Source organism: Desmodus rotundus, chromosome 8 (assembly GCF_022682495.2).
Source record: "Desmodus rotundus isolate HL8 chromosome 8, HLdesRot8A.1, whole genome shotgun sequence".
In the NCBI taxonomy this organism is placed as follows: domain Eukaryota; kingdom Metazoa; phylum Chordata; class Mammalia; order Chiroptera; family Phyllostomidae; genus Desmodus; species Desmodus rotundus.
This window is the reverse complement of record NC_071394.1, coordinates 90,247,672-90,270,252: the sequence shown is the minus strand read 5'-3', so window position 1 is coordinate 90,270,252 and position 22,581 is coordinate 90,247,672. Positions and strand designations below refer to the sequence as shown.

At 38.2% G+C, this 22,581-nt stretch overlaps 1 protein-coding gene across 44 annotated transcripts in view; it reads right to left on the bottom strand.

Moving 5' to 3' along the window:
- Positions 1–315: 315 nt before the first annotated feature.
- PBRM1 (polybromo 1) overlaps positions 316–22,581 on the bottom strand; it is a 121,058-nt gene continuing 98,792 nt past the window's right edge. For 21 of the 44 annotated variants that reach the window (XM_053929292.1, XM_053929290.1, XM_053929296.1 and 18 more), the window contains 8 exons: positions 16,547–16,730; positions 15,761–15,971; positions 14,931–15,132; positions 11,419–11,583; positions 7,881–8,036; positions 4,815–4,885; positions 4,496–4,712; positions 316–3,085 (listed from right to left, as the gene is read on the bottom strand). In XM_053929292.1, coding sequence (XP_053785267.1) covers positions 2,913–3,085; positions 4,496–4,712; positions 4,815–4,885; positions 7,881–8,036; positions 11,419–11,583; positions 14,931–15,132; positions 15,761–15,971; positions 16,547–16,730 — 1,379 coding nt within the window. In that variant the 3' untranslated portion in view covers positions 316–2,912. The remainder of the gene's footprint in view (positions 3,086–4,495; positions 4,713–4,814; positions 4,886–7,880; positions 8,037–11,418; positions 11,584–14,930; positions 15,133–15,760; positions 15,972–16,546; positions 16,731–22,581) is intronic. The other 23 variants (XM_053929318.1, XM_053929319.1, XM_053929324.1 and 20 more) reach the window with 2 other exon arrangements.

Below are 22,581 nucleotides of genomic sequence, written 5' to 3'. Positions count from 1 at the left end.
TCTTCAATTTTAACTTAAACCTGCATTTCTGCCCATGCTGAGGACATGTTAGGGATTCCTTGACTGCCAGCCTGAGAGGTTTGGCGTGGAGCATGTCAGGTTGCAGTGTGACTACATTCCGCTCCTGTGTTAATGCAGCCTGAGCCCTGAAGCAGTGTCCTGACCAATGACGTCTCCACTGGCAGAGCTCTCTGCCCCTAAATTGGCAGCCGTATCACTGTCAGCATAAAAATCAAAGCTTTCAGGAATGAAACCTGCTTGAAACTAATATCTGACACAAGCTTTAACGGAACAACCAAACCTGGTTAATCCAAATCACTTTGCAAACTCCATTTTTATTTGGATTAAAAAGCTTTTGATGAACAAACATATGATACATACATGTTATAAGACTAGTTACCACTTAAAACTCTTTTGATACAGAAATTAGAATAAACCAAGTTTTAATCAGGTCTGAAAATGTTCAAGCTCCAAAGTCAACACCACCAATTTGGAGATTTTACATAACGAACTGTCCCCTCTCAGTTCTTCCTCATAGGAAGAGAAGGGTGGTTTCAAAAACAAAACAATTCAAGGCCTTTTAAATCAGTTATCTGACATACTATTTTAAACCTGTAGGTTTTTCCCTCCAACATAAACAATTCTTTTCCACATGAACTTACATTTTGACAATATTTAGGCCATTATGCTTTCTAAGCCATATCACTACAATTCCTAAACTCATGAAAAAAAGAATAGTTAACTTGTACTTTCTTAAATCAGGACTTTTTTTTTTGGTTTTTCTTTTTTCGAAGATGGCTGACCTCAAATCTTATATCCTAAATACTAATCGATATTTTCCAAGTTAATATACAGAAAGACATGATTCTAAAATAAATAGTTTTATTTTTTTAAAGAAAAACTTAATTAGGGCCTGCCTAGTGGCCCTCTGGCCCGGCTCTGCACTGCCTTAGGGAAGCTCCTGGCTGGCTCTATGGTTTCTACAGCACCTCTAGACACTGGGAAGGAGCCCGGAGGAGGAGTGCTCTGGCTTCTAATGCCCCACGTAGCCCACAGTGAAGTTTTTAGAGGCTTCCCAAGAAGTCTCATCCAGACCTTAAAAGGGAAATCAAATGGGTGCATGAAATAAATAAATAACTTAACCAAAATTAGATTTCAGGTTCTTTGGTGTATTTCAAGGATGTCTAGAAATAAAATAATCTGATTGTATTATACAGTTCATGATGATTCAATGGCCCAAATAACCAGGAACTGAAGATTTCTTTATCTGATTCAGTTTAACAATAAGGTACTGACATACTATTGTAATACATTTTTAAAAATTCAGAATTATTTAAAATACTTGATGAAAACTGAGATCCAGTGGTTGACTACAGGCAATTTTCAGTTACAAGGGCCTTCTATCTAGATACAAGAGTCTTTTTTCCATTCTACACTTCTTCCCCCATGATTTAGTAAGAATGGCAATTAAATATTCAGGTATTGATTCATACCAGACTAAAAGAAAAATGGTATTCTCTGAGAGTCACTCTTTCAACTTATAAACAGTAGTGGAAGGTCCACAATGGTAACCACCTTGTTACAATCAATAAAGCAGGTTTCCAAAATGCCTAGAAAATACTGTTCCATGTTTGATGGATCAGTATTTTTACCTGTCTGAGCATCAAACACCGCCTCCCAATGTCTTATTGTAGGGTCACAGAAGAAAGACTGGGTCATCAAACCCAGCTGTTTGGGATCCGTAACGGTCTTTTTCATGAGCATTTTCTTAGATTATGATTCCTTTCTCTTGAAATTCAAAACCATAAGCTAAATTTTAAATATTTTATAAAGTCTTAAATTTCTGGTTGAAAATTACAATGATGAAACTTAAAAGAAAAAAACAGCCACATGTGATGAGGAAACAAAGAATACTAAAACATTTGCAAATGCAGGCGCTCTACCCTTTTACAATTATGCTTCTGACGCAGCTCCTATGTGGTTATGCACTCCCTTCCCTATGTTAGTTAGGTGTTATGTTTAGAAATAAATCACCTCCATGGACACCTCAATGCTTTCTTCAAGATGAACTTCAATGTTTTTCAATGTAAGAGATTTCAAATTTTAAATCATCTAACATGTATATTATTATCAATAGATCAAAAGTACCTTTAAAACTTACCTGCCAATACTAAATATAATTCAGGGTTGTGCACATTTCTATAAAAATAACTGACACCGCAGACAATCTAACTTGGCTCAAGAAAAAGTGCTCTCTCCCTCCAAGGGTCCGGGAGATGCACCAGCTGCAGAAGGATGCACAGCACTGACTTCAGATTTCTGCAGCGAGCCTCGGAGTTAACAGAGCAAACGTGCATGACTGCCAAACACGAAGAACCCAACCACCGCCTTTCACTTCACTTTCTGCCGAAGTGGCTTAAGATATTCAGGCACATGAAACAGATACAAGTACACTCCCCTCTCTAAGATGTAAACTAGGACCAACTTCACATTTCACTGTCAACTTAAACTAACCTGTAAACTCGTGTGTGTGTTTTTATCACTGTTTGTTCTTTTATAAAAACGAAAAACAAAAACCCCAATCCAAGACAGAACCTTTGATGGTTTCAGTTTCACGGCAACAAGTAAAAAGATAAAACTGCAAGTGTACATATACAACCAATTATGAAACTGGTTTTAAACAAAGGAAACATATGCAAAAAATCTTTGTGTATTTGATAAAGTCAACTTAATATAACAAAAACAAATTGAAATAGCTTATTAAAAGTGTCCTTATATAAAAATGGCCTTGTGATGTACAGTAAAATGCAATAAAAATTATCCTTTGTTCCTCCCCCGACCCCTAGTAACTAAAATGGCTACTCTTCCACAAAACTCTTTATGCTTCTATAAAAGAAATATAATAGATGTGATTAAAGGTTTTCTAGATTGTACGCTTGGCGAATGTTGAGAGTGTCTCGGAGCATCAAATCCCGAAGGCGCCAGAGGGCATCTGCCATGGTGGTGTGAGCCCCTTTACTTTTCAGCCAGTGAGAAGGTAGGCGGCTCTCTTGTTCTTTTGACAAATGGACATCACGTCTTCGAGCTGAAAATTAAAGTGCAGACAGAGAAATATAAATAGAAATTTAAAGTAACAAATTTCCCCTCAGCCCTAAGATCTGATTTATTAGAACAGAAAAACATTTATTATTAAACATAAATTTTAACTGCAGAATATTTCCAAGCAAATCTCTTATATCATTTTATTAGACATTTTGGTTTTTAGAAAACTATTTCACTTAGGTATAAGACGACTTAGCCAAGGATGTCTTGTTTTATGCTTTCTATTTTTGAAATTATCTAATTTATAATAATGACTTCACAAAAGAGCTGTATAATATAATGTAATTCTCTAGAAAGGGGACACAAGAGCTACACAAACAGCTAAAGGATTAGGTCATTAATATTTTGTTATAGGCACTCCTGATATTTAATGGTTATTTCCGTGTTAACAAAAATTCCTGAAAAGGTAAAGGTGAAAAAATAAGTACTACTCTTAAAAGAACTCAAATTAGGTCTAGAAATAAAAATCAATAGAAACTTAGCAAGTTATTTTAGTTTGTACTGAAAATATATTGTCTGTGGAACTGAATGAGTAACTTTATAGGTTAATAGAAACATATCTTCTAATATTGTTAATGAAAATTAAGGTGAAATAACTTTTAATTTATTCAAATACATCTATGCTAATGCACACATGCCTAAAAATAATTGAAAAAAATTCAGAATATACTTAAAAAGATGATGGTGATGTTTATAAAGACTAAGCTTTGAAATTCAGCAAAAAAATCCCAAACAATTTTTTTTTTAATTTAAAGGCATGAAGAAATTTTTTTTTTAAGATTTTGTTTTTAGAGGGGGAGGGAGAAAGAGAAGTATAGAAACATCAATGTGTGGTTGCCTCTCAAGCGCCCCCTACCGGGGGCCTGGCCCACAACCCAGGCGTGTGACCTAGACTGGAAATTGATCTGGAAGGTGATCCTTTGATTCGCAGGCTGACACTCAACCACTGTGCCACACCAGCAAGGGCTGAAGAAATTTAAAAAAAAATTTCATTCATGCATTCATTCATTTAGAGACAGGAAGGGAGGGAGAAAGAAAGGGAGAGAAACATCGATGTGAGAGAATCACTAATTAGTTGCCTCTCATACATAACCAGACCTTGGACTGAACCAGCAACCCAGGCCTGTGCTCTGACTGGGAATTGAACTGGTGACCTTTTGCTTTGAGGGACAATGCCCAACTGAGCCACACCAGTCAGGGCTGCAAAAATACATTTCAAAGTGTGATGTTAATATACAAAGAAGCTCCAAACCCTTCTATTAAATATACCATTTATTTTAACTTGTATAAGAAAAATGGATATTTGCCCTATGCTATAATATGCCAATAGCTGCATGAGGACCTCAACAAAGCATGGATTTCGTAAAGGCTTATTGAGAAGGACTCTCCTTACCTGCCAGAGTCTGGTCCCACTTGCTAATGCTGTTGGACTCAGCACTGAGTCCTTCAATGTATTTCAGGTAGGCCTCTGAGTGGAGAAGCCGTTGGGTCTTGGGTGGAGGAGCCACAAACATAGGCGTTGTTGGCTGCTGTATGACAGAGGGGCTGGTTGGATGTGGGCCAGGGTATGGAGGTGGTGCCTGCTGCCCTGGAGGCCCCAAAACTCCTACCTGGAAGAGCACAGGCCACATAGTGAGGGGAAAAAATACTCGGCACATGTTTTGAGAAAGAGGATAATGTCCAGTCCTAGAAAATCCAACTGGGAGACTCACCTGCTGTCCATATGGACTTCCGCCTGGTGCTGGAGTCCCTACCATAGGGGTCACCCCTTGATTCATCACACCTGTAATTTAGAATGCAATGCTCAATTAGAGGCTCTGGTTGGCATGACTGAAAAACTACTGTCTGATAAGAAATGATGCCATTTATAAAGCAAGCCTATGGACCTCTGCCTTTGAGTCTTTGTGGATAGGAATTCTGTTTGAATGCTACATCCAAAACAGGATGTAGCATTCAAACAGAAAATTCCTATTCTTTTGTTTTCTAGGTAATTTACAATGCTAGTACAACTCATCAGATGTGTATTAATTATTCAGGGCTTAGAAATTATTTGAACCCTGCAAAAATTCTGTTATCTCCCTAGGTAAGCTATAGTCAGAATACACCTATATTTTCAAGATATTTTTCTTCTGACAACACATTTTGCTGTAACTGAAGCCTGTGTTTAACTTCGGCAGCACTGGCATTCAGTCAGGCTCAGTAGTGTGCAGTGTGCTAGGGTAGTTAAGGACACAGGGGAGTGGCTGTGCGAGTGCATGGTTACATAAGCTTTGTGGAGGCTGGAGGCACATCCTTGCTGTCTCCTGTCCCCTCACAGGCCACCAACACCTCTGGTTCTGACTGGAGTCACTAATGTTGACTGACAGAGGCCCCTTCCATCTGATAGAGCAGCACTTTGAAAAGGGAACATCTGGAAGCAGAGCAGTCTCCCTGCTATCACTTCAAATACAAAATGACAAGGGGAAAGAAAAAGATTTTATGGTCCTATATATTTATATATCTGATAATAATTTTGTAAACTTCTCTTGGCGACCCCTCATAAACAATTTCTGTCTCACTGGTACTAGCTGAGAATAGGCCAAGTGTCCTAAATTTAATGTCTAGGGTTATTTTAATCACCTCAGGACCATTCATTTACTATTCTCAAAACAAAGAAAGAGGCAAGAAATCTGGTTCATTAAAAACAAACAAACAGACTACAACCATTCCTAGTGAGTTGTTGTTTAAACCTTAAACAAATCCTGCTGGCTGCATAAAAGGATCATGGGGAGCTAATCTGATTCTATAGTTCCTCTAGATTCAAAATGTTAATGTTTTGCCAGGCAGGACCTGCCCACTATTCTAAGGTTCAAAATCACTAAATGCTATTTCTAGAAGTATTAGACATTTGTTAGAAAAAACTAAGTAAAAATAAGCTTTCTGTTTCCAAAGCAGGGATGTTTATATTCCAGGAACCCAGAAGGGTGCCTGGATCACCATGATAGGACCCTAAAGATTATTTGTGAAAGAAGAGGTTGTGGGAGGTAAGCTGCTGCCCCAGCAATATGTTATGAACCCCGTCTCCCGCCTCCCACTCACTCACCAGCCTTAGATTCCACAACACAGCAGGCCTCCCTGACCCGTCTGTGTCAATCTATGTAGAGCAGCACAAACAAATCAGCAATGCTCTCTGCTTCCTCTACTTACAAATGCCATGCTGGGGGGCAGCAGGTGAGAATGTGGGCCACGTCACCAGAGGAGTTCACTCAATTCTCTTCTCCTCAAAGCCTCACCAGAAATGTGTGCATAGGCACTAAGAGGAGTTCTTCCCTATTTCCCGGACTATAACCAGGTGTGTTTTCCTTCAAATGCAATTTAAAATCTGAAGGGAGAAAGGCAAACAGTGGTGCCCCAAAACCCACCAAAGATATCAGCTACCTAGTGAATACAGGCCTTAGATGTGGCTCCCACTGAATCCTATGTGCATCTAAAAGTCGGCTCCAAACTCGTCTGGCTGACTCAGTCAGACACCCTATGCCAAAGTAAGAAGGCACAGAACAAGGCCAATTCTATTTGCCACACGGGCACACTCATTTTATGACTGATTTCTGTTGCAACAGTAACTCACAGAGGCCACCATTTCCATGATGAAGCATACATTCCCGCAACATTCCCTCTGGATACATCTGCAACAAAAACACTTTTGTGGAGTCACGACCATTCTCTAGTGTTTCTCGCAAAGAGTGCGGCTGGAGGCTCTAGGCCGAGACACCGTTTGTTCACCCTGCACACTCTGAAGCACCATTTGGGACACTTGTACGGCCCTATGATCAGTAGGTCCAATACTGGTGTAAGCAAGTCTAATGTTGCTGTATTTTATCATCTGGGCTGGGTCTTTAGCTGATATTTTGGATAATGGACCAAATGCAATTCCAAGTTGTCTTAAGGTCACATTCCTCCAAATAGATTATAGCTAAGGGTCACTTCTTTTGAATATAATGGTTCTTTTTAATATGGGAACTTGTGATTTTCCTTTCATAATCATCTCTCAACTTGCTAATTAATTATAAAGTAACACTGCAGCTATTTCTGGATTCCACTTATGTTTCTATATGAAATAACTTTTGAGCTTCTGTATAGACAGAAGTGTCCACAGTTAGTAGAGTGGGCTATGTCACTCTTTAAAATGTTATGTCATGCTTCTTAGGTGACTCAGATACAGAAAACAAGTTTAGTGCAAATTCGTTTGCTCCCTCCTTTTTGTTCCTAGAAGGACTGACTGAAGGATCTCTAAAGAGTTCTACATTAGTGACTCTACAATCCTCTTTGAAGTGCTGTTTGAGAAGCAGGAGACAGAGTAAGGACTCTATACAGAGGACCCTGTGAGGTGAGAATTGAATTAGAGGAAGCATTGCACTCAGGAGCAGAAAGTGCTTTTACATGTGAATGGGAAACTCCATTCACTGCTATAGAGGGCATGACTTTCTAGCACGTGTCTGACTTTTCTAGCACATGTCAAATTGTGATTTTAAGAGTATGCCTCCTGCCTCTTAGTCTCCTAACTCTGGTCTCTGCCATGTGTCCTGTGCTGCTGCTAGGCAGCCAGTTGCCCAAGGGCACAGATGCTGAGCCACCTGCTCTACACAAAGGACAGGCCCTGTAGCTGCCATCCCCAGGATTCTCAGTGAGGGAAGGCCTGCCCACAATGGGCATCAAGTGCCTTGTAGAACAACTGGCTGAGGGAGGAAAAAGAGAACACAAAGATGAGATTAATGAGTGAATGAGGATGAAGTTCTTACCCGGTGGTGGGATGCCCGGGAGGCCGGGCACACCTGGCGGAAGATGGTGGGGTGGAGGCCCCCCAGGGTGAAGTGGCTGCATGCTGCCCATGCTAACAAGGCCATCAACTGGGCCCTGCAAAGGTGGAAGGCCTGGCGGATAGCCACCCATCATGCCTTGAAGGACACAACAAATTTCAGACATGCATCATTAACATGCAACATGAGCTAGGTAATAACAAACCTCCCACATGCATTACTAATGAATAAAGCACCCTTAGTATTGCATGATATAACAGCAATTAGTGCAATTATTTTGTTGCAATAATGAACAAAATAAAAAGTTACAAATATGAAACCCAACATTTCTGGATGAATTAGTACTTAGTATATTATTATTTGTAGTTATTTTCCCTGGGATAAATACACCGCATGTTTTCAGTTAAAAATAAATAGTCCCAGTAACAGTCTTCTCAAGGTCATAATTATTGCAAGCTGTTCAGAGTGACCAGTTCTGCGACTGCAATTCTAATCAAACAGTAATAACCCCATCATTCCACTCTGCCCACACTCGTATGCCTATCATGCGTACACATGAGGAGAAACTGGAATGGAGGGAAATGAGGCACACGGCCCGGATCACAAAGCTTGGTTCTCCAGCTTGGGGGAGGGCAGCAAGAATTTTTCAAGATTTTTACATCCACTCCTCCTCCCTTCTAGACCCCACCACTGCTGGTAAGAATGGATCATGCTCAAGCTTGAGCTGGCGAACTACTAAGAGGCATCACAATGTATGATGTTTCATCTTTAGATCTGAAAACAAGTTAAAATAAAGATAAAAACCTAAACCCTCCCAAGCAAACCTAAGCCCAGGTCACTCGTAGCCTGCATGCAGACCTTAGGGAAGAACGGCTGGAGAATCAGGCTCTGGTAACATAGGAAAATGCCAATTGGCACCACTGTCTCCACGCTCACAAATGTCCTCACATAAACCTTCATTTACCAGGGAGCATTTAAAATGAGGTACAGAATTTCTGTGAACAGAGGCTTTTATTACTTTATTTTCAAAGTGCATCTTCACATGACAAAATATTTTCTGCCTGCTAGGGAAGAGTTTGAAGAAACAAATATTTTTGGCAAGAGAAGTGAAAAGAAGAAAATAATTTCAAAATGTCAAAGACTCACCTATCAAAAGACCTTTGAAGCCACAGGACATTTTTTTAAGCAAGAAAAACAACTTGACTTTTCTAGGATTTGAAATGATCACAATGAACAAAACATAAGATCTCCCCACAAAATGCAATCACCTCTGGTCACTACTTCTTGCACAAAGGGAGGGTTGAGGGACTGGTGCCAAACCTCATTTTTATAAAATATTCTTTGTAGAGGGACTTAGGGAAATAGTGAAAAACTCCAGGGTCTAAGAATTTTACTCTTTGCCTATCCCTAAATATTTATTTGAAAGGTATATATTTATAAAAGTTTAGTCTCTTAAAGCTATACAATTACTGGTAATTCTGAGATTGATTCAGCCTGCTCCATTAGTCACATGTAAGCTGACTGAAAAACTTCCAATTACGCAAACCAATAAAACAAATTTTAAAGAGTAATACCTCTATACAAGAAATAGGATTATGAATTTCATTAAAAAAACAAACGAGAGTTCAGAGAGTAAAAACTACTTTTGAACAGACACCATCACCTTAAACATGAGGAGATCCAATGTTGCCAAACTGCCTCTTAACCACGCCACCAGATACAGCTTTTAGGGATAAGTACGTAGGAATTTAAGAATGTTAGGAGACTTTGCTTTCAATTACAAAAGCCCATCTGAACGCACCCTTCACGGGCTGTGGTTTAGGAAATTATTAAGAAATGAAAGACATGACACTTGTCTTCATTAAACTGTACTTTGTCATTTATTATCCCAGTCACATGTGTTCAAATGAGCTTCAATGCTTGTAAGCAAAGCTGGTCTCACAGTAACAAGGCTGAGACTTAGACCCTATGCAACCCATGAAAAAATCACCCTGTTAGCTACCAAGTTCCCACTGTAGACTGGTTACTATGGAGAATGCTTGCTCTTTACTCCTATGGCCCAGAAGTCTGGGCAGCACACAATAATGGAATAGGGGCTTTCTAAAAGGGAGTCCCCTCCTTCTCACCCATCAGAGCTCTATGATGTTATTCCCCAACAGGGAGCTAAAATGCTGCAGCTGCTGTTTTTTGGTTTTTGTTTTTCCCTTTTTTATGTTTTTAGCTGTTTGAATTCATTTTGTTAATGTGTCCCTGGGCTTTTTAGTCAAGGGCACAGTGCTACAATATCACACATCAAATAGAACAAAGCAGGATGTCAACAAGGGAATTCTAACTTTCAAAGTCCCCATGTTCAAGGCCTGATTTCTAAAAACCTTTGGAACACTATTAATCAAAATGGGCCATGGAATAGAGCAGGCGATTATGAGATTGGTTAGATCAACATCAGTTACACTGAAAGTACTGAAAAGCCATGATTCAGATGTGCTTTGGCGAGTGCAACTGCTAAGTTCAGCGACAGTGAGTGCGTTTGAGAACTTGCCATCATGAAAGGTAGGAGCGACAATTGAAAAGTTATTCTATGCTACTCTTCCTCAAAAAGCAAATACAAAAAAAGCAAAAACAAAAACAGCATCCAAATGAGCCTGCCTTAAACAACACAGTGTTAGACTACCTGCGAAAAGGTCAGACTGCTTTTGCTTAAGAAGGGGGCTTGTACAGACCTCACCAGGCTCAGAGAAATCACAAAGGAGGGACCCGAGAAGTGGTCTGCAGGCTTCACATTGGAGACATGTCAGACGATGATATCCAATTTGAGAAGAGCCAAATTTGGTATGGCTACCAGAACCAGAGACAACATACACAAGCAAACCACACTCATCGTTTTCTTTCTTTCTTTCCTTTTTTCTTTTTAAGTATGTGACTGGGATACTAACAGAAAATGCAGTTTAATGTAATTAAGTAGAAAAGCATTACAGAGTGGGCACAATGAATTGAACAAGGACTTGTATTCAACTTAGCAGTCATGCACACTGGTGACCAAGAAAGGATTTGTAATTCTTTGTCAAAAATCCTTTTAAATGGTCAGTCTTTTAAGGATGGCTGCAGCAGAACAAGGCAAACTGAATACTGGAATGAGACGGGAAAATCAACATCAGCTAAAACTAGGTTTTGTGTTTTCTCTTGGAAGTCTCTCCAGAAGAGAATTCAGGGTCTCTTTATATTTTCTGCTGTAACGCTCTATCAAGAGCAGTCTGGGGTTGAGAACAGCACTAGACCATGCCCACAGCTAGGGAAGAGCTGTTCCCTACCAATTCCCAGGACTGGGCCCAATGCCCATTTCTGGGGTAGAGGGGATGCATTGCCCGTATGTGAAAGGCAATGTAAGGACAACATGGATGACTTCAAACTTTGAATCTGTCATAGAAAAGCCTAGAGACTGTGGCCTACTCCTCACTGGAGAAAAAAAAAAATGAAGGAATTTCTTAAAGTGGAAAAAAATGGTCTTAGCTCCTGTTTTTACCTGCAACAGGTGTCAACTGCTGATTGAGCATCCCCATTGGTGTTGGTGGTGGCACCACCCCCATGAGAGCCCCCACAGGGGTGCCTGCTCGGGGAGAAGCACTCGGCTGCTGTTGCTGTGCTGCTCGCTCTCTCTCCTGCTGCTCAGCAACTTTAGCTGCCCGCTCTGTAAAGGCATTTCAGATTTTCAATTCTGTTTTTAACCCAGGAATTCAAAATACCATCCATTGCATTCAACAGGACTAGTAAAAACACAGGCAACAGTTCTGTCTCAATGGAAGGAACAGTAGATGACTAGTCTCAACACAGGAGGAGTCGGGCCGATTTCACTTGGTAAACTAGAGTCCAGCTTTCCTATCCCATCTTGAGAACTGGTCTGCAAAGATTTCAAGAATGTTAAGACTGCAACACACATTCAGAAAGCACAGGTTTTATTTAAACACGTCACCAGCGTAACCAATGCGGTTAATCTCACAAGGCACCCTGAAGATGAGAAGCGCTACCATTATTCTAGTATTAAAAGCATTGCAAATTATTTATAATTTCAACGTGAAGCAATTCCATGGCCCATTATAATGTTTGGCACAATTGTTACTTACTATATTTTCCTGATTCCTTGCACCCAATTTAACTAAGCTATGAGGACTCTTTTGTTATTAGTGTCATGGGTTTTAGCAGCTGAAGAAAATTAACTCTGTAAGGGAAAAGCAGCTCACTGCCTCCTCCACAAGATTTCAGGGACATTAAATGCTAATTTCTACATTCTAATGAAGCAAAGAGGTCATGTTTAATAAACCCCAAGGGAAAAAATGCATGGTACTCCAGGCTACAGTCATTGAAAGAAGGGAATTATATATACACATATGAAGCAATGGACAAGGTACTGACAGAACCAGGTTTCCTGAAGCTGAGCAGTTCAATACTGACCATATAGCACCCTAAATCAGTGAGAGTTCCAGAATTCACACTTATTTCAATTAAAATGCAAGAGGAGTATTTGCTTGTGCCAGTTCTGGGCTGTGGAACACTTTGCTATACCCCTCACTCCTCAGAGCTACTCTGCCTGCATCTCCATAGCCAGTAGCCCCAACAATCACATCCCCAGTCTTTTTGGTAGCTGGCAGGCTGGACCCTTACTAGAGAACTCTAGGAATGTGTATTCCCAAAGCTCCCACAATACAGGGTTTATTTTGCTTCACCATTCATAAATAGGAAATTCTTCCCACTCTTCATCTGGGCAAACTGAGGCTGGGAGACAGGCAGTGACTTGTCCAAGGATACAGAAAGAACCAGCAACCTGTCCTGATATCACACTCCAACTGCCACACACTGACCCTCCAACATGGAATTCAAAAGGCCTACCACTGGCTGATCTAAGGAGGGGGAAAATAGCTCGAGGACGCGTGGCTTTAAAGAGAATCAAGAAGCAACAGCTCCAGTCCTCCTTTACCTAAGAATGTTCAAGTCAAACAAGTCAAATCTTCTTTGGCTGCGACACAGTTGCCTGCAAAGACTTGTCATCACTCACTAACACTGTCCCAGTTTATAGATCCTCTGTAAAATGAACATGAGGGACAAAAGCCATTTAAACAACCTATTTATTTCCTTGAGCTAGCAGTGATCTAGACCACCCCCCCCCATTAAATTCTAGTATTTTCATTACACAAATGACACAGCAAAATGGGAGAGGAAAAAAAGGAGCTGAAAATATAGAAAAATTCAGGCCTGTGGATTGACTACTGGACTAGCTACTGTTAGCTCTTTCTTGGGGAATTCCCTTGGGCTGTCTTGGAAAAGAAAATTATTAAATGAAACCGCCAAATTTCAAACTTTGGGTTTTGAATTCAATGGGTCAAAACAAAAGTTCAGATTTTGTGTCTCAGACAGACACTACTGAATCATATTAACTCACACTCACTTGGTTCTCACTGAATTTCAGCCTCCCCTTTGAATTTGGGAGAATTTCCCAAGAGCCATCATTTCTCCCTCTCTCCGGCCCTGCTCCAGCATTTTTACTTTTACATTATCTCCAGACACTTTTTTCTCTCTTGTTCACACTTTAAGTAACCAGTCATGTAGTATTAGCTTCATTTATCCTGGACCAGGCTTTATACCCACCCATGCGAGCTTCATTTCCAACACTCCTCCAACTGAATGATATATTTGGTTTTAACATTCACTAAGGTCAGAAATACCCAAGCTCTCCCAAGTTCTAGGTTCTTATGAAACTGCCCAGGGTTTCTCAAAGCATGTTCTGCAAAATATTAGTTCTTTAGAATATTAACAGGTATTAACGTGAATACTTGGGTCATGTTTTGGGAAATGACAGGTGAAAAAAACAAGTTCTTCACTGTAGGTCTTAAAGCCTTTTAATATAAAAATATGCACTATAAATTTCCAAGAAAAAGACTGTTTGGAATGCTTCTCAAACTAATTTTGCCACAAGTGCTTTTTGGTTGAGCATCTTTTAGGATTAGGGTTCTGCAGAAAATCCTTGGGGAAGCCCATCAGATAACTGTGTAATAATCAATTAATTATAACAATTGAAAGGAGTGAAATTTTTTTGAAAGGATTTTTTTTGAAACTCCATAAACTTTAATAAAGGAGGCAGCCTTAGCAATTAATTTATGTTTGATGGGAAATGGTGAATTTGGAATCAGCCAAGAAGAGTAATGGCTGGCCACTGTGGTCAATCACTGAAGGATGGCTCTGACCTGGCAAAATAAACCATTACATACAACTCCAAATGGGAAGAAAAACCCAGCTCCAAGGGCAATAGTCCTGACTAATCTAATGTTTACTACTTATTTTTTATTAAAACCATGACTGATAGTAACAAACAAACAAACAAACAAAAAGAAATCTCTTTCCAGTATTTGTCCCTAATGGCTGAGAACCACCAAATCCTTGAATGATATAGCGCATGGCCCAAAATGACTTAATTACACAGTAAAAGGAAAACAAAGGCAGTCAAGCTTTATAAAAGAGACCCCAAGTGCCTTACAGTAGCTATAAATGCAGACACAGCAAAGGCCAGGACTGGCCTAGGAAACCAAGTGCTTCAGCCAAGCTTCAGCCTGAAGTTTAAACATATGGCTTATCAAGAGCCATAATAGAAGATCACTGGTTTTGAAAGCCCATGTTCAGATGAATTTTAACCAAAATTATATTTAACATCCTAGTACAATCATTCTCCAGCTCAACACATGTAGCTTACACAACTCAATGAAAGAAACGAATCATGCAATTTTTAATAGCAAAATATTTGTTTGAGAGATATTTTTTGGGGGAGAAATCCCACACCAGGATTAGAGGCCAAGTCAGGGGCAGCGCTTGCTCAGTCAGGACAAGGCTGGTATTTAAACTTCTGGATGGGAGGCACTTGAGACAGTCTCCAACAAAAGTTCATGTGCAAGTGGTAAGAATAAGAGAGTAAAACCTGTCTGTGCACGTGCATTCCTAAAGACATCCCCTTGCTTAGAAAGCTGAGATGGTTGTGTCTAGTCTATTTACCTTCATATTCTGCTTTCTTGGCTGTCTCAAGGTTTCTCCATTCTGTCCCCACCAGTCGGCTGAGCTCCCCAAAAGAGTAGTCTGGGTGCTGGGCCTTAATCACAGCTCTCATCTCACTGCTGAACAGGATGTAGCCACTCATGTTGATTTTCCGTTTGGAGCCTTCCTTCTTTGCACTGCCTTTGGCAGACTTTGGGGTAGACTGTAAGACAGAAAGCTCTTAGAGTGCATCAGAACACGGTGTCTGGTTAACTGCTCAAAGTTTCTGGAAGCCAGGAACATTTGATTCAATAGTTACTGTTTTATAGACATGTTCAGTTTATAGGTGGTCATTTTCTTGGTTAAAATAAAGCTCTTCCTGGCTTCTTACCATATAAAAAAAATAAATGGAAATTCACTGAATTCCATGACTGCAATCTGAATGGTGACCTCACAATTAAGTCTTGAGAAAATTCTGAATGAGAAAAAAATACCATCAGGGATCACCTTAACCAAAAAATGAGATTCTGAAGAAAAAGAGACTAAAAAGATAGGGGAAATAAAAAATAGAGTAACAGGATAATACTGTTCCTCACGGCTTTTCTTCAGTAGAAGGCAAGGAGAGCATTCTAACTAAACTTGCCAATAAAAACAGCAATCTATGAAAATTTTAAAAACATATTAAATCTTAAGTAATTAATGGCATCAAGAAAAAAAAAAATCTGTTCCTTCCTGCACAATGCGAGGTTGAAATTCACATATGTACCAGCGGATGTCTCCTTACTTTGGTTTAAGACTGCTGCAAACCAAAGCCAGGAATAAGACAAGTAACAGGAACTTGTCACCTTCACCTGTGGGGGTGTGTAGGGCATGAGATCCAGCTCACTGGCCAAGGGAGTCTGAAGTTGAGGTAGAGAAGGAGGCTCAATGACTTCACTATCCTCTTCTCCCATCTCTTCAATATCATCATCTCCACCTTCTAGCTCAGCAAATTTAGCTTCTAGTAACTGGATCTTCTTTTCCAACAAAGGTGAGGGCTCTTTCTGAGGAACAATTGGTTTTCTAAAAGAAGTAACATTAAAAAAAAAAAAGGTCACCTAAAACTACTCCAGGACTGGTCAGAAAGCAGTGTTCTGCCCTAATGTCCAGAAATGACTGCCTGCAATCTGCAATGTACACTCCAAGTCAGCAAGGAAAAGAACTTAAATGTGTATGTATAATGCCACACCTTTTTACAGATGCTTGTTTTTAAAGGATTCTGCTGAATACCCACAAAAGCACTCAGTCAAAAGTTGGGATCTAATTGCCTATACAGTGAAAAGAATTTCCATAATCTATGGAACTGTGCAATCTCTTAACAGACAGACTAAGAACCAGAAGCAAAGGTTTCTGCCTCCACGTTACAATCACTGGAATCTACGTCAATAGCACCGTTACAGCAGTTATTACAACTCAGCAGATTATGAGGATTTCTTTTAACCTTTACCTAAATTAATCAATATTTTCTATTTAAAATGTACTACTCTAGTTTAAAGCCTAATTAAAAACAGACAGAAAATCACTCTGCACCACACTATTTTGGTATCAGTTTTGTTATTAAGAGCTAAAGTGTTTTTTCTTCCTTTTTCAAGCTTTACCTGAAGTAATAAATTTCATCATCTACCACTTTAGCAGAGAGTGAAAACCTCTTCAGTCCCTTGAATTTCTTCATTTGCTTGTCACTCTCGTTGTAGCGACTCTCACAAAGCAGAACATCATTTTCTGGTATTTCAGTTGGCCTGCAGGAGAGGTAGTCCTTGAATGACAACACAGCACACTTTCCTGAAAGAGCAAATTGGAGAGAAGTCAGAGCAAATTGTGGTCACAGCTAATAATTATTTAAAATTTTTACTATTTTTGAATTAATACAATCAATCACCTGAGTCAAAAGTCAGAAGATGTAAAGGGTATACACAAGCATAAGGATAAACATAAAGGTTAATGGAATAGAATTGAAAGTATAGAAATAAACTGATACGATTGTGTTTTTATGGGCAACTGATCAACAAGGGTATCAAGACAATTCAATGGGGAAAGAATAATGTTAACAGATAGTGCTGGACAACTGGACCTCACATGCAAAAGAACTGGGTTGGAAACCTACCTCACACCATACATAAAAGTTAACTCAAAATAGATGAAAGATCTAAATGTAAAAGCTGCAACTATAAAACTCTTAAAAGAAAACATAGGTGTAAATCTTTGTGACCTTTTATTAGGCAATGATTTCACAGATGTGACATTAAAATCACAAGCAACCAAGGAAGGATAAACTGGACTTTATCAAAATTAAAAACTTGTGTGCTTCAAAAGACACTATCAAGAAAGTGAAAAGACAACGCATAGAATAAAATATTTGCAAATCATAGCTCTGGTATAGTCTAGTACCAAGAATATATAAAGAATTCCTACAACTCAACAATATTAAGACAAATAACCCAATTAAAAAATAGGCAAAGGATCTGAATAGACATTTCTCCAAAGATAACCAAATGGCCAATAAGCACATAAAAAGATGCTCAACATCATTCATCATAAAGGAAATTCAAATCAAAAACACAGTGAGATACTACTGCAAACCCATCAGGATGGCTATTACATTAAAAAGAAAAAGAAAAATAGTAAGGGTTGGCAAAGATGTGGAGTAGTTGGAACCCTGGTGGGAATGTGAAATAGGATAGCTGCTGTGGAAAACAGTTTGGCAGTTTCTCAAAAAGTTAAACATAGTTGTTATGTAATTCAGCAATTCTACTTCTAGATAAATATCCAAATGAACTGAAAGCAGGGACTCATAAAGATACATGTATACCAATCTCCACAGCATTATTCACAATGACCAAGAGATAGAAACCACCCATATATCCATCAACAGATGAGTAAGTTAACCAAATATTATATATACATGCAATGTAATAAAATCAGCCTTAAAAAGGAATAAAATTCTGATACATGCTCTACCATAAATTAACCTTGAGAATGTTATGCTAAGTGAAATAAGCCAGATACAAAAGGGCAACTATTTCATTATTCCACTTATAAGAGGTACCTAGAATAGGCAAAATTCATAGACAGAAAGTGGAACACATATTACCAGGGGTTGGGAGAAGGAGAAATGGGTAGTCTTTGCTTAATGGGTACAGAGTTTCTATTTGGGATGATGATGAATTCTAGAAATGGATAGTGATGGTGGCTGCACAATATTGTCAATGGACTTAATGTCACTGAATTGTATACTAAAAAAGAGTTAATGTTGTGTTTATGTTATGTGCATTTTATCACAATAAAAAACAAGTGGCAGCATATTGCTTTTATTATTTTGCACCTAATTTTGTTGCAAAATAATATATCTTGAGGACTACTGGCATTAATCCACTATAGTTATTAAAACTAGTTCCCTACTGATATTTAGGTTGTTTCCAAATTTTTGCTTTCCCACTACAGCAAAACAATGCTAATCTAAATAATTTAAGACATATATTAACCTGCACATGGGTGAATACATGTGAGGTGTATATTTCTAAAAGTACAAAAGCTGGGTCAAAGGGTATGAACACTTTAATTTTTATAGTTATTACCAAATTACCTTCCATAGCATAAACCCAACACAAAGTGGGTGAATGTTGCTTTTGTATGTTTTGTTAACTAGTAACAGAAATCTGACTACTCGACAATTTGATATGTAAATTTTTAAAAAGATTTCACTTATTTTTATTTTTTTGTTTTATTATTTTAAAATATATTTTATTGATTATGCTATTACAATTGTCCCATTTTTCTCTCCCTTTTATTCCCCTCCATCCTGTAACCCCCCACCCCCAGATTTTACTTATATTTTAGAGAAAGGGGAAGGGAAGCAGAGAGGGAGAAAAATATCCATGTGAGAGAGAAATATCTGTTGGCTGCCTCTCAAACACACCCTGACTGGGGACAGAACCTGCAACCCAGTCATGTGTCCTGACCAGGAATCGAACCAGCAACCTTTTGCTTCATGGGATGATACTCAACCAATTGAGCCACACTGGCCAAGACTCTAATTGTTTTATAAGAGCTCTTCACATACAAGGGAAATCTGGTATTTGTCTATAAATATACTGCAAATATTTTCCCCAAAACAAAAAGCTGTCATTTGTCTTTGCTTCTGCCAGTTTTGGTTATGCAAACATTTTAACTTTTACATAACTGAATTTATAAATCTTTTTCTTGTATGGGTTCTGGGTTTTAGGTCAAAGGTTATCAAAATTTCTTTCCCATTATGTCTTTGGTATCTTTGCTGCTTCATTTTATGTTCATCTAAACCTGTAATTCATCTGGGAATTTATTCTAAAGTTGATGGATACAACTTTATTTTTTCCAGATGGCTATTTTTTCTATCTTTTCCCACTTATCTGGGATGCCACCTTTATCATAAATTAAATTATACCTGGATCTACTGCTAAACTTTCTATTCTGTTCAAATAATCTGTTTACTCATATATCATATAAATAATTATTATGGTGTTATAATGTTTTAATATCTGGTAAAGATAGGACCGCCCCCAATTCATTATGCTTTTCAGAATTTTCTTTTTATTTTTTTATCCTCACTCGAGGGCATGCCCATTGACTTTAGAGAGGGGAAGGAAGAGAGAGAAGGGGGTGGTGAGAGAGAAGTATTGATTGGTTGACTTTCACATCCTGAATAGGACCAAACCCGCAACCTATGATTGTTTTTATTTTATTTTTTGATATGATTTAAAAAATCAGTTTATGTAGTCCCAACTTTATCACAAGAAAACCCCCATTGGTTTATCTATTGGGATCACATTAAAGATTAATTTAAGGAGAATGAATATCTCTATAATGTTGAGACTTCTTAGTCAAGCACGTGGTATGCTTTTCAATTTGTTCAAGTGATCCCATTTAAAGGCATTAAAAGTAGCATTTTAAAACATTCTTTATACAGATGTAACACAGATACTGTTAAATTTATCCCAAGTTTGTACTTTTTATTGTTGAATCTTTTAAGGAAATTGATTTATTATTACTTTTATACTCAACCATCTTATTTCTTTTATTGTGTGTTCATGGTTTCATAATTGATTCCCTTATATTTTCATCTACTTAATTTCCTGCCCTGGCCAGTGTGGCTCAGTTGGTTGGAGCGCCTCCCCATAGACTGAAGGATCAGAGAGGTTCGATTCCCAGTCAGAGCACATGCAGCACAGGTTGCAGGTTCAGCCCCGGTCAGGTTGTGTGTGAGGCAACCAAGTGATATTTTTCTCTCACATCAGCGTTTCTCTCACCCCACCTCTCCTTCTCTCTCTTCCTTCCCCTCTCTAAAATCAGTGAGCATGCCCTTGAGTGAGGATAAAAAAATAAATAATTTACTTATTTCAGAATTCTCTTTCTTACTTCTAACTGCACAGGCTAGTACCTCAAGAACAATGTCAATAAGAGTGATAAGGATATCCCTAGTTTGTTCTTGACCCTTAATAGGAGTGTTTACAACTAACACTTTAGCAAAACTCGTAAAACATGTAAAAATAGGTCAGAAACAAGCTTAAAATTGCTTGTTACTACCACTGCCTTGGACTTAGAAAATACTTTACTAACATAATCCAAAGGCTTTTCAATTCAGAGAAGGAAGGGAATAATATTTTCTGTTATTTCATAGAAGGAAAAAATAAAGATTTGGAAAGAGCAAAAATTCTCTCAGCTAAAGAGTAAAAATGACTGGTGGACTCAGAATGGATGTGGTGGCTCTGCCCTGACTGGCCCTCAAAAGAAAGAGAAAGATGATAGTTTAGAAAGCATCATTTAATAAAGCATAAAAAAATTATAAAAACCTGCTGGACTTTGACTGAAAGGGCAATGAGTCTATATATAAATTTGGGGACATTTTTATAATGAGTCTTCCAGCTATAAACATGATGGATCACTTCATTTTTACGTATTCTTAAATTTCTTTCAATAATTTTCTTACAGTTGTGTGTGTATAGGAGTCTTATACATCTTTTTAAAAACTTATTCCTAGGTATTTAATGTAAATGGCATATTTCTAAATTTTAATTTTCTAATTACTCATTGATGGTAAATAGAAATACAGATTATCTTGACATTTTCATTTATTAATTTTAATAGTTTATCTGAATGTCTCTTGGATCTATGTACCTAAAATGTCTTTGCAAAAATTAATTTTTATTTTTCCTAATATTTAAAAATCCCTTTTTTTCTCATTTTAACAGTTTTTCTGTTAGTAGAGCATTAAAAAAAATCTACTATGAAGAAAGCAGAATCTGCAAATAAATTAGAAATTGATATGTTTCAGGAGCCCAAGTTCCTGGAAATTTTATCATCAAAATACCTAAGGGCAGAAGCACTCTGCTAGGTGTGGTCATGTTCATTTCCCCAAAAAACTTCTCTGTGGCCATTTGATTACCATTTAAGTTACTGAAGACAACTCTATAAACAGAACTAAAAAAGAGCATACGTAGAATAGTTAGAAAAAGCGGGCAATCTCCTAAGTGAAATAGACCCACCAGGTCTATATCATAGATGAAAACAATTATACCTTCCCTAAGTATCTTTAAATCTTTTGTTTCAGAGACAAAAATGAGATTTACGTTCAGCAGTGTACACTTAACACATTAAAATTGTAAATACTCTAAAGTTTAAACACTTTAAATTATTATTTTCTACAGAAATTAATTAAAAAGAAAGATGTTTCCTTGCATTTAAAGTCAAAACAAAATGTGCCAAGCCTCTTTTCCTTCCTTGGGAAGTGGATATTGAAATCCAAAAATTGGGATAAAATCCCATTTTGTAATTATCAGATACATTTTTGGGGGGTTTACCTCAGGATGAAGTAACCATACATCTCACTGTATGCCTCTTGTCCTGACTAGTATTATTGGCACCTACTTTCACTCTCAGAACTGTCCAAATTACAGTACAGGAGTAAAAGTGAGAAGATCTAGCTTTTAGTTCTGGCCCATTTCTTAAAGAGCAACATCACCTTTCTGAGTGTATTAGCGTTTGTGTACAGTGTCATGGTGAGAAAGAAATGAAGTCCTGGATACAAAACTAATTTACAAGTTATAGAATGCAACACATTCTAATAAGGAATCTACAAAAAAGAAATTACTCCAAGTGATGTAAGTGAAAATTGTGGAGTAGGAAGATCCAAGGGACATCCCTTCACAGAAATGCTGAGAAAAGCTAATGGAAACTATAGAATCAACATTATCAAAACTCTGGAAAATAGCCAAAAATTTACAGCAACCAAATGAATGCTTAATTGAGGAAAAAAAAGTGATGAAACCCAGCAGAAGAGCTTTGTGGCATGTTAACAGCCCGCCCCCCCAACCCCCGGTCCCTTTCTGACTCAGTGGTAATCCTGAAGATGGCAGCTGCGTTCTTAGTGTGAGTTTCTGGTGTTGGAAGGAGCACAGCAGTCTTTGTTCTCAAAGAATTGTGGTTGTATGTTTTGACTTTTGGGGTGGCTTCCTGAAGAATTAACGCAGAAGGCTTGCCTTCATTTCACCAGACATGAAATTCTCTCTTTTTTGGAATTCCAAAGGACAGAGAAGTGGCTCTGGTACTTTTGTTTAAAGCATTTAAAGCAAATGAACCAGCTGCTATCAGCTGTGGCAAA